Genomic DNA, 14,259 nt, shown 5'->3' on the forward strand with positions numbered 1-14,259 from the left:
AATTGAGGCCAGCAGGAACCTGGAAAGGTTTGCAAAGCCTGAAAAAAGCAGCATCAGAACAGCTTCAGGCTGCTCCAATGCCCCAGTGAACTGCCAGGCAGAGGAGCAGGGCTGTGAGCAGAGCTTGGTACCTACTTGAGTTCCCTCAGCAGCTGATGGCACCGACTCGCCCTGCGCTGGGCACCCTCCTCTTTGCAAAGGAACTCAATGGGCATGTGAAGGTTCTTCACTCTCTGCAGCCAGAGCACAGGGGAGGCTGTCTGCATCTGGCTCTCCAGCTCCTCAGCACACACCATTGCAGCCAGCACGTCCAGAACCTGCACACACACAGGGCCAAGGGTAACACAACAGTTGCATTTTGGAATTATTTATGGACCTTGGGCTCCCAGTCTGGTTTGCTGCAGCACATGTTCTACTGAATAGTGTCCTACTTGGTTATTTCAAGCTCTGCAGTTCTCATGTTCGTGGCTTGGCTTGTTAGCATGTCCTATTAACTACTGCAAAAGCAGGGCAAACTGTTTTAAAACCTGCTTGTAACAGTAACAGCACAGCAGATCATTCCCAGTTCTGGGGAACCTGAGCCTGTGCTTCCCCCTCTGCTGTCACTGAAATCCAAAGGAGACTGAACAGCAGCTAACTCAGTGCAGTCAGAGCTCCCTGCCAGGGCTGAGGAGCACAAAATGCCTGGGAGTGACTTTACCATCTCTGAGTGTGGAATTCTATATCCTTCCTGCTTCAGGAGGTAGCCAGTCACACTGGGGTGCACAGCCAGGATCCTGGAGAAGTTCTGCAGGCGGCTCTTGAACTGGTTGTATGCCAGGTGGGCCCAGGGCAGGGAGGGCACCAGCTCCTCTCTCCGGGGGGACTTTGCCACCCACTCCTCAATGCAGGACACAAAGGCCGTGCGCAGACACTGCAGGGGTGGGAAATGGTGAAAACCAAAGGTGAGAAAGGACTTTCATAATTCATTTTGTACTGGAAATCCCGGCAAAATTCTCTCAAAGACAAGAATCACTTTCCTACAAAGACAGCCTTAAATATGTCAATTTAAGGTGCTGCTTTTCTGAGTAAGGTCTGAGTAACCCCAGCAGCCACTCAGTGCCCAGTGGTCTGCTCTGGCCTTCCCCTGCTGCTGGGCTGTCTCAGAGGGGCATTTTCCCCAAGGCAGGACTGATTCAGAAGGACACATTCACAGGCCTCGTACTCTTCTCCCCACCCTAAGGGTTTCCAGCTCCTGTTCTAGACACTGACCTGCAGCTCCTTCTGGGAGGACACACCGATGGTCAAGCCAATAAAGTCTGTGATGTAGCACTGGAAGAGCATCTGCCTTTCTTCCTCAGTCAGAGCAGAGATGAATTTTCCCAGGGCAGTTTTCTGGAAGTAATCCACAAACTTCTCAGCGTGGCCTGGAAAATGAGAATGCAGAGAAAAGCTGGATATTGGGTGGAAGCTGGCTTTGACACAGCATCTATCCTAGAGACACTGACACCTAATTAATCACTGAAGCATCCAGCACTCCCCTCATCCAGGGCAGTAAGGAGGGACTCAGGCCAGGCCTTGTCAGGCCAGCACCAGTGTCGTATTTCTGGAATCTCACCTTGTCATTAACTCTTGGCATCTCCACAGCTTTTTGAATGCAAGGGCACAGAATAGGTGAGAAAGATGAATGGTGAGAAGCACAAAGAAAAGCTGCCTGCACAGAGCTCTGCTGGCTCACAGGAGCACAGAGGGACTGAAGGTGACTCCAGCTGTGGCTGTAGTTAAGGCAGACATAAAAGCCACACTAGTCGTAATCCACAGTCGAGAAAGGTTTTTTTTCTCTATTGCTGTTCTTTTTTTTCTCTATTGCTGTGGCCTATTGAGATTGGCTGCTCAGCAAACAATGACAAGGCTGTCTAACAAACAATGACCATTCAGGCAGTAAACAATCAGCTATACAAGCAAAAGTATAGTTGCTACATATTATCCACAAGTTCTCCCTTGTACGCTCTCAATGTCTCACAACAAGAACATCTTCTCTCATTGATTACCTTCTTGGCCTTCTCTGTGGGTTTTACTAAAGCTGCAGAATTTCACTGTAATATTCTCACAGGTAAATTCTGACTGGTTTCAGGTCTAATTCTGTGAGATTGTCAGTCCAGCTGTCAATCTCCTCATCCAGTGACAAACCAGAGCTCAAAGGGCAGTGGATGGAGATGCTCAAGCCAGGCTCTCACCTTCAGTGTTTTTGATGTACCGAGCCTCCAACCACATCTCTTCCAGGTACTCCTTTATCCTCCAGCTGAAGGGCATCTCATTCCCAACATCAGCAGATACCATCATGTTGTTCTGCACCAGGATTATCTCTGGCTGAGGGCTGGGGGTTTAAAAGGTCATTAATGCACCAGGCTTTTGTCTGGGAAGCACAGTTCAGACAACAGAGGCAAGAGGCTGCAGAAAGCAAACGAGCCCTAGAAGGGGAGGGAACTGCAGGACTCTGATACAGCTCACCCTGCCAGCTGTGGAGCCTTGGCCCTTCCCCAGGCAGCATTCCCTGGGCAGGCTGTGCTGGCAGGACATGGCTGCAGGGGCTGGGTAAGGAGGGGGAACATGCCAAGGGCCAGGGAGCAAAGCCCAGGAGCACTCGGGGCCACAGGCAGGAAGAACAGACTGAACTCAGTGAGCAGTGCCCTGCTGCCCTCGTGGAGCAGCCAACAAACAGAATCCCTCTGCCACGGGGGGTTAGAGCCAGTGCTGGGCTGCTCCCAGTGCTGCCAGCCCAGCCCAGCCCTCCTGCTGCTCCTCCCAGGCTCACCTGTTCTTCCCCACAGCGGCAGGGACACTCAGGAGTTTGGTGTCACTGAAGATGAACATCCACAGGTCTGTCACACACTTTGCTGCCGGCCTGGCCAGCAGCTCCAGGTTGCCATTCCTGTCTATGACAGCAATCAGGAGAGCCAGGAAGGGAGTGATCACCTTCTGGACTCGCTTCCACAGGGTGTTCCTTTGGGGAGAAAGACATGGAGAAACCTGTGAGCAATAACATCAGCAAAGCAGGAGGTGACTGTCCTGAATAACTGCTGACATTTGCATGTGATAGAATCCTAATCCTGCCTTTATGGGAAAAAAATACCACCAACAAAAACCCCCTGCACTTCTCTCACTCCTGGCTCACCTGTACTCCCACTCTTCCTTGTGCATTCCTGTCCCAGTACAGCCCCTTCAGCTCTAAGTCACCCTCTCCCCCAGGAGAGGCTAAAATTGCCTTCTGAGAGTTTCCAGCACAGACTGGAGACTGACACTGCAAATTCTCAGCTTACACAAAGCTGCTCTCTCTGCTGCACAGGTGCCACTTGCAGACTCTTCCTGGAAGGCTGCAGGTGACAAGGCTCTGTCCTCACCTGAAGGTACCTGCCTCCTGCAGAGCACTGAGGTTGGAAGCCTCCCGAAGCACCCAGTTTTTTGGGTGAAGAGAATTTTCTTCTTGCTTCTTCAACAGGCTGGAGAGACGAGCCTTGGTTATCTTCAGGAAAGAGGCTACAAAACAACAGGGAACTTGTATTTTCTCTTCTATTAGCTTGGACCCAAATATGCCACCAAGCACAGCATTTGACAGTTGTTTCAATAATTGGCCGGCTGGGGAAAAAACCAGCCAGCATAGCCAGAGAAAAAGCCACCACTTGAACAGCAGGAAAAACCCCTACATCCATCAACAGACTGGAGCATGGACACACACTCCTGGGAGATGCCCCTTGTCTGCACCATAGCAAGGACCCTTGGGTCCCCGGTGACCTGACTGCCATGTTTTGGTGGTCCCCAGATGCCCAGGGACACTCCCTGCAGCACACACCTTTCAGCTTATCCTCTTTGGAGAAAAGGCCAAGGAGAATCTCAATTCTCTTCCTGCTCCGACTCAGGTCTTCGTTCTGGTCCCGCAGCATCCCCACAGCACTCTGCACACAGGTCCTCAGCAGCACAGTGGTGTCCAGGATCTCACCCTGCCCAGGAAAACAAGGGCATTCCCCTTCAGAGTGCCCCTCCTGTCCCCAGCACACCCCTCTGGTAAGGGTCACAGTGCTCCCTCAAAAGGGCCTGTTGCCTGGCATCCCTGCTCCCGGCTCCCCTCATCTCAGGCTGCAACTCTCAAGAACACGATGCAACTTCCGTGGCCCTTTCAGACTAGCCTGAGACACAGCATTTGTACTGAGGTAAGATTCCTGCAGGGGAAAGATTCAGCACTTTGAGGAAAGAAGTGGAAATAATCACTGTGACCAGGGAAAATCTGCCTTTCCTGGGAAATGCTACATGTCCCTGGTCCTGGGCAGGTCCAGCTGAGGCCGTATGGGGCACACGAGGCAGTGTAAGTGTGGCTGCAGCACAGCGAAACCCTCAGACAGCTCCAGCACACACCTCAGAGCACACACAGCTGGAGTGAGGCTCAGGGCCACAGCTCCCACCTCCAGGGGGAGAAAGGCAACAGAAACTCTTAAACCTGATTTTTAAAAATCAGAAGAATGAAATGACTAAGGAACTATAGGGTCCTTAGAATGGTTTATTTCTTTAGTGATGCTGATTTTGACTGGGCAGTGGGGAGGAGGAATTTGTGTCTGATCAGTAACATTCGTGATGCAAATATTGCTGATAGGTTTCAAGTGAAGGGCAACACAAAAGGTGTGTTGCACCTATGGATGACAGAGCAGAGAGCCACAGTGACAGCTGAGAGGCAAACAAACGTATTCTGAACTGACCTCATGGTGCTCTGGCACTGGTGTTTCAACCTCCATCTCTTCCTGCTGTGCTTCTCCATTCACAGGCAGAGCTGCAGCTAAGGTGTAGAATTTTTATTAGAAAGCAGCAGTGCCCTCCTGCATCAGTCAGATGAGAGTTTATTTTAGCAACTGCATCCCAGAGCAGCAGAACATCTGTCAGAGATGACTGATGTCATTAGCACCTGCATGAGTAGCTGAGATTCACCTCTCAAGCACAGAGACAGCTGCTTGGGCTGTCAGGCTTCATGCAGCAAGAACTGGAAGAAATGTGACACTGAGCTAATGCCTTAAGTTCTCCCTGACTCCCGTCAGGCAGTGTGGTGAAAGGAAAAGGAGTAAGAAAAAGCTCAGGTGAAAGAAAGACCCTTGTCAGTGGTCTCTGCCATGCAGCATCTGCTGCCTCCTGTGCTGGGACAGAGCACTCAGGCTGCTGAGCAGTGCAAATGCCACATTTTTGTCAAAAGAAAAAGGGGAAAATACCAAATTAACTTGCTTGATGACCTGAAGTTGTCATAATGAATTAAATACAAGTTGGGAGCCATGTGGTGATCCCCCCAAAACCAGGTGCTGAGCAGGGGAAGTCATCAGATACATTGTGCCAGTTCCTGTAGTACCAACTCTGGGACCACAGCTCCCCTTTTCCCCAGCACACAGCTCACCTTTGGTTCCACCTGGATCCTCAGAGAACACCTGGCTGATGGTGAGGTTCTGCAGGGCTGTCAAGTCAGAGATCATGTCCTTGGATCTGCGGAGGTCGTCTATGTGCACCGACTGCCACAGCCCTACAGGCAGAGAACAACAGGGAATCATTCCCAGCCTGCAGCTCATTCTTCCAGAAGAGCTTCCCCAGAATTACCTGCCAGCACCATAACCTGTGGGGTTTCATGCAGAGTCCACTAAATCCCACCTCTTGCTGTAGGAGGGGAAAGCACGATGCCCTCAGAACCCCCTGCCCTGCCTGACAGTCCCAAGGTTCTGGGGCTCTCAGAAGCCCCCAGGCCCAGAGGAACCTTGCTGCTGGGAGCAGAACACATCAGCACCTGCTGCAGAGCTGCTGGGGGACAACACAGCCATGGAGTTACCCTTGTGGCTGTGTGCTGCTCTCCAGCTGACTGGAGAGAGGACCTGTATGTCAGCAGGCAAGGCAAGGTGCTCTCACCCAGGACTGCCAGGTACTGATCCCCTGGGGAGTCCTGTGGGACAGGGAGGCAACTCTGACAACCCACAGGACACATTGAGTCCAGATTTTCATTTAAAGGAAAGTGAGGAAGAGAAATGATTGCCTGAAGGCAGCTGAAGAGTGAGGAGGGGCAGATGGGCACACCCACCTCCATGGAATCCCACGTAGGATGTTCCTCCTTCCAGCCTGGAAAGCTTCATGATAAAGTAAACAAAGACAGAGACCTCTCCCAGGTCTACCTTGTTGATCTCATTAACAACAGTGTACCTGCAACAAAGAGAAAATGCTGCTGGCAGAGCAAAGGCAGACAGAGGTTCATGGCCACAGGTCCCTCCTCAAGAGAGAACACATTTCCTCTCCCAGAACAGACACAGGGGACTCCCACGCCTTCCTCCCAGCTGTGATGCTGAGCTGCCACCTGCAGCTGTGCCCTGAATTACCCCATGAGCCTCAGCTCTTCAGGAGTTCTCAGCCAGGGGCCAGAATTCACACTTCAAAGGGGATTATCTGCTCATTTGACCCAGCTTATCTTATTTTGACTTGGGTTATGGATTATGTGAAACACAATTAGTGCATTTAGATTCATTCTGCTACAGAATAAAGGATTGCACATTCCTGAGTGTGAGATACCCAAACAGCACCAATAACCAAACACGGTGAGGAGCAGCCAGGCAGAACTGAACCACTCCACACCGCACTCACTTGGCTGAGGCGATGAGCTGGGCATCCTGAGAGCCATCTTCAAAGTCTGTCTGAATAATGAGGACTTTATTTCCTGAAGTGGTATCCAGGAAATCCCTGAAGAATGAAAAGGAATTTAACAGAAGTCACTAAGTGTAAAGACCAAACACTAAAGACCACAGAACCAGTCACTCCACATTAGCTGTAGCTGCTGCAGGAGGAAAGATAAAACACCAAACCTCATCTCATGTGATGGAGCTGATAAAGTCTGTCCCGAGCCAGCCCACTGCCAGCACAGCCCCCTTTTCCATATGCGCCACTCCAAATGCTCTGCCCACACACCTTCCACGCAGCTGCCAGCCTATTCCAAGCAGGAAAACACAGGCCCAGACTCACCGGATGCCCTTCAGGAAGGAATACTCTGTGTCAAACTGCTGCAGGAACAGAATCTGCGGCCTTTGGGCCCTGCCCTGCACCTCCCTCTCCAGGCAGGCAGCGTCGGCACTGGTGAGCAGCCGGGAGAAGGTGGTGACCTGAGGAAAAAGGGGCAGGAATATAGCACAGACCCACCTGTGCTCCCAGGGGCTGCCAGCCTGCTGCAGAGCTGGACTGCCCCCACCTCTGCACACCCGGGCACCGTGGTGCACGCAGGCGTTGCCATCCTGCAGCCCTGGCAGCAGGAACACAGAGCTGGGCGCAGCTCAGGAGGCTTTGGAGGAGCCCGGGCTCACCTCGGTGAAGGCCGTCTGGGGCCCGGCCCCCGCGTGCACGTGGGCGCGGAGAAAGTCCGCGAAGGACGTGTGCTGCTGCTGCCTGAAGTAGGTGTGGGCCAGGGAGTCTGCCGTGAACACCCCCACGGAGTTGCAGAGGCGGATGACGGCGTCGGGGGTGGCACAGTTGAGCAGGGCCAGCCGCGCCTCCTCCTTGACGCGGGGCAGGAGCTCGGCGGGGCCGCAGGCCGGGCGCAGGCGCTGCGTGCCCTGCAGCACCAGCGAGGCGCAGGTGTTGGCGTGGTAGCCCACGAACACGTCCGCAGGCCTGTACTGCTGCTGGCTGATGAAGTGCTCCTCCGTATTGACCGCCGTGAACTCCTGCACCCACTGCTGCAGCTCCTGCACGGCTTCCCTCTGCCCCTTGTCCAGCATGGTGCTGATGTCCAGGTAGTGCTTCTCCAGCCGGTTGATCAGGGGGATGGGGAAGTGCTTGTACACCACCTCCTTCTCCTCAATGACGATCAGGCGGAACTTGGGGTGCACCCGGCACTTCACCCGGTGGGTGCCCAGCCCCAAATCCACGTACTTCTGCCCAGCCAGGTACACGTAGTACTGGTTGAGGGCATCGTAGAGGCTCTCATAGAGGTTCTGCAAGTTGAGGAGCACAACCATCTGGCCAGTTTCCATGCAGACCTTCACTCGGTTGATGTTTCTGCATATCTGGGTATATTCTTGGTCCTTAGGAAAACTGGAGCCAAAGATAATTTCTGGCTGCTGTCGGGCAGTGAAGAAAGCCTGCTGGAGGATCTGCAGCGCCGCGTAGTTCTCAGTCAACACAAGCAGGTACCTGCAGTCCCCGTCCTCAGCACTGCTGTAAATGTTCTGTCGGATCAGCTCAATCCTACTGATATCATGAGCATGTATCTCTCCTTTTTCTAGCAACTTGGAGGTGAATATTTCCAAGGCATTGACATCATCCTTGCCACCGAAGTTACGGAGAACCACTGCGGCAATGTCCTGAGGTGTGGGCTCACTTTTGGAGCTCTTAGCTAAGGCAAAAAACATCTTTATGAGGCTGTAGTAGTCACGCAGGCCAAAGAACTCCCTGTCTTGGGCCTTGCAAATATTTTCATACGCATCTGCAAAGTGATGGAAATACTGCTCGACCTTCTGCAAAGCCCCTCGTGCTGAGCAGCAAATGCCCTTTGCACTCTCGATGAGCTCCTCTCTGCTGGGGTCCCCACGAGACACAAAGATGCCTCGGTTCATCTTAGCAGGGTCCAAAGCCCAGTTGGAAATCCCGATGAAGCCAACCTTTTTGTGAGGAAGAGGGACGTCATCTATGCAGCCATCCTCCAAAAGTGGATGCAAAGTCTTCAAGGGCATTTTGGGAGAGTCTTCTGCCAGCCCAATCTCATCCAAAACCACCACTGATACATACTCCTCCAAGTTCTTCCCTTCCTGGAACCGAGCACAGTGCTTGAAAGTGCCTATGATTCCCTCTGGAGTGGAGAGGGGGCTGCACTGAAAAGACACGAGATGGATCTGCTTCAGGTCCTTGAACAGATCAGAATGAGCTGCTTGGCCCTGCATAGCATCGGCCACGATGGTTTTCGCCAGGGATTTGGAGCTCCCAGGCTTCCCGACAAGAAAAAGAGGGATTTTCAGCTCAATACAGATGACCATCATGAAGACATTTTCCTTCAAGGCCAAGTTCCTTGCGATGGTATCCCGGAGCGGCACCCCACTCAGAAATAAGTCCTGCATCAGGGAGATTTCTTCCAAAATCTTTTTCTGGGTATCGTAAGGCTTTGGGAGGACCTGGCTGATGGCATTCCTGTACGGCTCCTTCCTTTCCAGGGATGCGTGGTAGCAGACCCCAACTGCCAGCACCAAGGACCAGATAACGGTGTTTCTGTCGCCGCTGCCCTTGGGAGCTTTCCTCTCGGCCAGGTACTTCTCCAGCTCCCTCAGCAGCAGCTGGCTGTGCCTGTAAAACCACTTGAACACCTCCATGCAGCGCTCCACATCCCGCAGGCTGACAAAGCTGCACTCGTCGTCCCTCTGCCTCATGTACTGCTGGGAAGCAAAGAGCACCTCTGTGACCGTCCCCACCTCGTCCCTGGCCATGGGCAGCTGCTCCGCCACGCGCTGCACGATCTGCTGGATGTACATCTTCTCCGTGTGGTTGTTGAGCTGCCCAAAATCCCACACCAGCGGGATCATGCTGGGCGGGAGCGCGTGCACCCGGTACACGAGCTGTCTCAGCGGGATAGATCCCAGCTTCTCCCTGGTGTCATCGGCTTTGACCCGGTAGCCCAGCCCAGCCAGCTCCAGGCGCTGGATCATCCTGTCCGTGTGCTTCCGGTAGGGGTTGCAGGCTGCGATGATCCGCAGGCCAGAGCCAGAGGCCAAAGGCTTCCCCTGCACCGTGCGGTCACACAGAACCTCCTTGATGCTGCTCACGGCCTCCGTCGTGTTGGCTTCATCGAAAAAGAGGACGGTGTCCAACCCGTGCTGCTCCTTGTTGGATTTAGCCAGGGCTTCTGCTTCTCTGATCCTGGCATAGATCATCTCTGCAGTGGTACCTCCATGGACCTTGACAAGCTTCATGTTCTCCACCTCTACAAAGCTTCTGCGTAACTGACACAGGAACTTCACCAGCCTGGTTTTCCCACAGCCTGTTTCTCCCATGATGACGACGGGGATGTTGCACCGGAATCGCATCTCGATAGCCAGGATTTTCAGCACGTTGTCTGTGGTGAGCTCGTACGTCTCGTCGGGGTCAAACACCCAGGGGATCCCCAGCACCATGCAGAGCCTCTCGAGCTTCTCCTCGCGGGGCAGCTCGTCGAAGGGCACGTTGAAGGGAACCCTCTGCAGTACCAAGCCGCGGTACAGCTGGGCAGTCATGATGTCCCGCTTGATGACTTTGCCGTTCAGAGGATTGATGGCATCAATGCGATTCCCGTTCTGCTGGAAATGGAAACCAATGAATGTCATGGACACACGATCCTCATTGAAAAACAAATAGGGATGAGGCTCCGACTCCCACTTCTTCCGGATGCGGAAAGGAAGCAGATCTTCCTCCGCGACGTTCTCCAGGTGGGAGGATTGTCTTCCTGAACTCTGGTCAGAAATGTTCAGGGAGGGCGTCGCAAAATCCCGTGCCATTAAAATCATGAAGCTAACCACAAAGTTCTTGAAACCTTTCAAAGTGTCCTGGACAAAGTTAGGGTTGCAAAAGACAGAAGCTTCACAGTCTCTCAACTGAATGTTGAGAAACCAGGTGAAGTTGCGGAGCTCTGCCCAGGAGGGATCCACAACCCCGCAGTGCAGGAGGAAGAGCTGCAGGCATTCCGCAGGGCTGCCTTCCACCGAGAGCGCCTCGTACTGGAACATGTCCAGGTCACACCCCTGGTCAAACCTCTTCAGGTACTGGAAGGGTCTCTGGAAAGCCTCGCTGCAAAATTCCTCCTTGTCCATTCCTGGGTCCGAAACATCCCCAGAACGGTTCCCAAGTGTCTCCATTTCTAGCACTTCTTTGGGAGACTTGCATGTTATTTTAGGGAACACGTCCAAGAAGTGACACTTCTGGCTTGCTGACATCTGGAGAAGAAAAAAGAAAAGGTCATCACAGAGCTGTAGCCTTGATCTTCATTAGTTTAGTTAATCTGTTCTTAACAGTCTCCTTGCCTAAAACCACAGGCCTGAGGAACAGGAACCAGCCTTTTCCCCTGTGCATCCCTTCTTCCACTTGAAGTGCACCAGTGAATCCTATTCCCTCCTACATTTTCCTTCATGGAATATGAGTCTGGCATCACCTCCAGCCCCTTCTCAGGGCTGCTTCAAAGAAAACGAAACCCAATAAACTGTTATTTATTCCAGTCACTTCGGTTCTTACAGCTGCATATAAACATTCCCCTACTTTAAAACATGCAAATTAGCATGAGGGAGATTAGATTTTGCATTTTTATGTTTCCTATAAATGCTACAGTGGGGGCAGTGAGGCTTGGACTAACAGGCCGTCAGAAATCACCAACCCAAGGAAACCAGACAGGCCTAATTTGCTCTCTGGTGTTAATGTCACTTTGTACAAGAGCAGGGACACCAGCTGTTCTGGGATACAGCACACCCCGAGTGAAACAGGGAACTCCTGTGCTGTGTTTACAGTCACAGGCCCTACAACTCACCACAGCTCACGTACAAAGTGCACACGTGTGCAAAGTGACTGAGAAATTCCCAGAAAAGGAGCACTGCTGGTACGTACAGGTCTGGCTGCTTTCTTTGGCACTGGGGACTCCTCCAGGATTTCAATGATGTACAGATGGCACTTCTGCCGTAGCCACATATTGCCATTATTATCTCTCAGGTACTGCAAAACCAGCAGCTTGAAGAGAAACTCTGGAATTCCACGCTGCACCTGTCACAAGAAGAGATACAGAAGCATTTCCTCTTTATTTACCCATCACAACTTCACAGAATCACAGAACAGTTGAGGGTGGGAAGGCTCTCTGTTCAAAGCAGGCCGATGTAGAACAGGCTGCCCAGGGCCACAGTCAGGTTTTTAATGTCTCCAAGGTTAGAGACTCTACAGCTTCTCTGGGCAACTGTTCCAGAGTTCAATTACCTTGATGGTATTTGTGTTACTTACACAATAATTAGAAAACACATGATAGGGAAATGGCTAATCGAGAAACAAGAACTTTTAAGAAAGCTCCTGCAAGGATCCACACAGGACTTGTACGACAAGGCAGCTCTGGGAGGGATGTACTTACTGAGGAGGTGATATCGAAATGGAATATCATGGGCTTTGTCTGGTGTTCTCTCTTCAGAAAAGGCAGGAGGGATTTTAGCACTTTATCTTCATCCACTTCTGGTTCAATTAGTCTGATAGTTTTCAGAAGTTCTGTACAGTCAGGCTGCTCTTCTTGCAGTCTCTCATGCAGCCTCTTCACACACAGAGATTTCCCTGTTATAAAAACCACCACAGGAATCAAAGCCATCAATATCACATACATCATATTAAGACCATAATAGACAGAAGGAAATAAAATGTTTAAGTATCCCATGCCCTGAAATCCCTGAAGCTTCCTAAAAGGCATTCCAGAAGGAAGTGTAAATCCGGTTTGAGCAGCTGGAGTCCGGAATCCAAGACACTGCTCTTGTTACCCATATGGTTTGTTTTCCTTCCACTGCCTCAGAGAAGCTTTACTCTTTAATAGGACTTGAATCTATTCTATTTAATGCTGGTTTCTAAAGTCAAACCAGGGGACAAGGTGACTTCCAGCTTTCACCTCACTGCACTGACCAGTCTGAATCGCTCTTTTTGACCAAGATACTTAAATCTTGGACACAGAACCTGGCAAGGTGAACCCCACTCGGGTTTTGAACTCAGCAGAGCCCACTCTGCATGTGCCACCTTACCCATGCCGGCTCTTTTGGAAGACACCATCCCAACACACATGTGCTCCTTGAACACGGACGCAGCAGAGTTGGAGGGCTGAGCGACTCGGAAGTGGCGCTGCAGGTACTGCTGGATCTCTGCTCGTGACCTCTGGGGAGTCATGTGCACTTTGTAGTGGCTGAAGGCAGAGGGGAGGTAGCTGTTGTCCCGCTCGCAGTTGCACAGGATGATGAGGCGGTAGGAGTTGTTGTAGCGCTGCAGGTGCTGGAACAGCTCCTCTGCCCTGCAGCTGACGTCGTAGCTCAGCTCATCCGCGTAGAGCATGGTGTAAATCTTCTCCCCCCCGTGGCAGGGAATGAGGCACCTCCGCAGGAACAGCCCCACCTGCTCAGCACTGGTCTGGGGCGTGCACAGCAGAACCTCATCGAAGGTGGGAAGGGGCTGCTCGGGGCTGTTCATGTAAATGGCCAGGGCAGAGCTGAGCACCTCAGAGCGAGGGCAGGTGATGAGGTTGGGCTGGCCCACACAGAGCAGGTCCTGGGGGAAATCTCTGGTGATACATTCCCTGCCCCTGCTGGCCAGGTTCTTCAGCCACACGCCCAGTGTGTCAATGTCCAGGCAGTTGGGGAGGAAGGAGCCCATGTTGCTCATGTAGCACTCCCAGATGGACTCCAGCCGGGCACTGAGGTCCTTCTCGCCATCCAGCAGCACTTGGAAGTCAGAAACAGCCTTCCCTGAGCTGGGAGGCCCCTGGCTCCCGAGGGCTCCGAGGACGTCCTGCTCGGTGCAGTCGCGGTTCAGGAAGGAGAGCATCATGAGGGCAGCCTGGCTGGGCGTGCCCCACCCCAGCTCCGAGCACAGGTACACCAGCTGCTCCGCACTGTAGTAGTTCAGGTAGAAATGCTCAAATCGCTTTGTGTACATGAAGCTTTTCCAGCTCTCCAGGAAACTCTCCATGGTCTTGCAGAGGGCTGGGAGCACAGCTGCCATATCCCCTTGCCCTTCCAGCACTGGGATGGGGCCCAGGGAGAAGTCTATAAGAACACAGGATTCTCTTTCAGGTGAACAATACACCTGGGCAAGCCAGGAGCGGAAAAGCATGTTCCCAGCTGAGTAAAGGTCTATAAAGGCCTGGGCAAGTCTCTGAACATTCGAAAAGACCTGTGTGAGGACAGAGGAGAGAGAAACAAAGCTGGTTTACAAGTTTCAGCCATGAAACCACTGGAAAGCCATTCACTGAAGAGGAAGTCTTTGGTCCCAAGGTGTGTCAGGCTTTGTACGGCAACCACAGGCTCTCTGTGACTTTCTAACAGCAGCATCCCCAGGAAACCAGTAAGGAACTCCCAGCTTGCTACAAAAGTACAGTAATGCTGCCAGCCAGGACAATCCCCAGTGCAGCCAGAGGGTAAGGCCACCAGTCCACTGTTCTGCCTCCAGCTTAGTTCTACCCTAACAAGGAACCAAAGGCAGGAACACCCACGTGCCTGTGACCACCACCCCCAGCAACTCCACTGTCAACCACAGCCTTAA

At 52.4% G+C, this 14,259-nt stretch overlaps 1 protein-coding gene across 3 annotated transcripts in view; it reads right to left on the reverse strand.

Annotated features, from left to right (window-relative positions):
* RNF213 (ring finger protein 213) overlaps positions 1-14,259 on the reverse strand; it is a 46,916-nt gene that overhangs the window by 14,431 nt on the left and 18,226 nt on the right. For all 3 annotated transcript variants that reach the window (XM_039562011.1, XM_039562010.1, XM_039562012.1), the window contains exons 24-39: positions 12,750-13,890; positions 12,101-12,294; positions 11,593-11,745; positions 7,341-10,931; positions 7,006-7,142; positions 6,631-6,726; positions 6,077-6,195; positions 5,408-5,530; positions 4,728-4,804; positions 3,830-3,977; positions 3,381-3,516; positions 2,795-2,983; positions 2,217-2,356; positions 1,252-1,406; positions 701-913; positions 136-317 (exon numbers count right to left, since the gene is read on the reverse strand). In XM_039562011.1, the coding sequence (XP_039417945.1) occupies positions 136-317; positions 701-913; positions 1,252-1,406; positions 2,217-2,356; positions 2,795-2,983; positions 3,381-3,516; positions 3,830-3,977; positions 4,728-4,804; positions 5,408-5,530; positions 6,077-6,195; positions 6,631-6,726; positions 7,006-7,142; positions 7,341-10,931; positions 11,593-11,745; positions 12,101-12,294; positions 12,750-13,890 (6,794 nt within the window). The remainder of the gene's footprint in view (positions 1-135; positions 318-700; positions 914-1,251; positions 1,407-2,216; positions 2,357-2,794; positions 2,984-3,380; positions 3,517-3,829; positions 3,978-4,727; positions 4,805-5,407; positions 5,531-6,076; positions 6,196-6,630; positions 6,727-7,005; positions 7,143-7,340; positions 10,932-11,592; positions 11,746-12,100; positions 12,295-12,749; positions 13,891-14,259) is intronic.

The sequence above is a fragment of the Corvus cornix genome, chromosome 18, assembly GCF_000738735.6.
Source record: "Corvus cornix cornix isolate S_Up_H32 chromosome 18, ASM73873v5, whole genome shotgun sequence".
Taxonomy (NCBI): domain Eukaryota; kingdom Metazoa; phylum Chordata; class Aves; order Passeriformes; family Corvidae; genus Corvus; species Corvus cornix.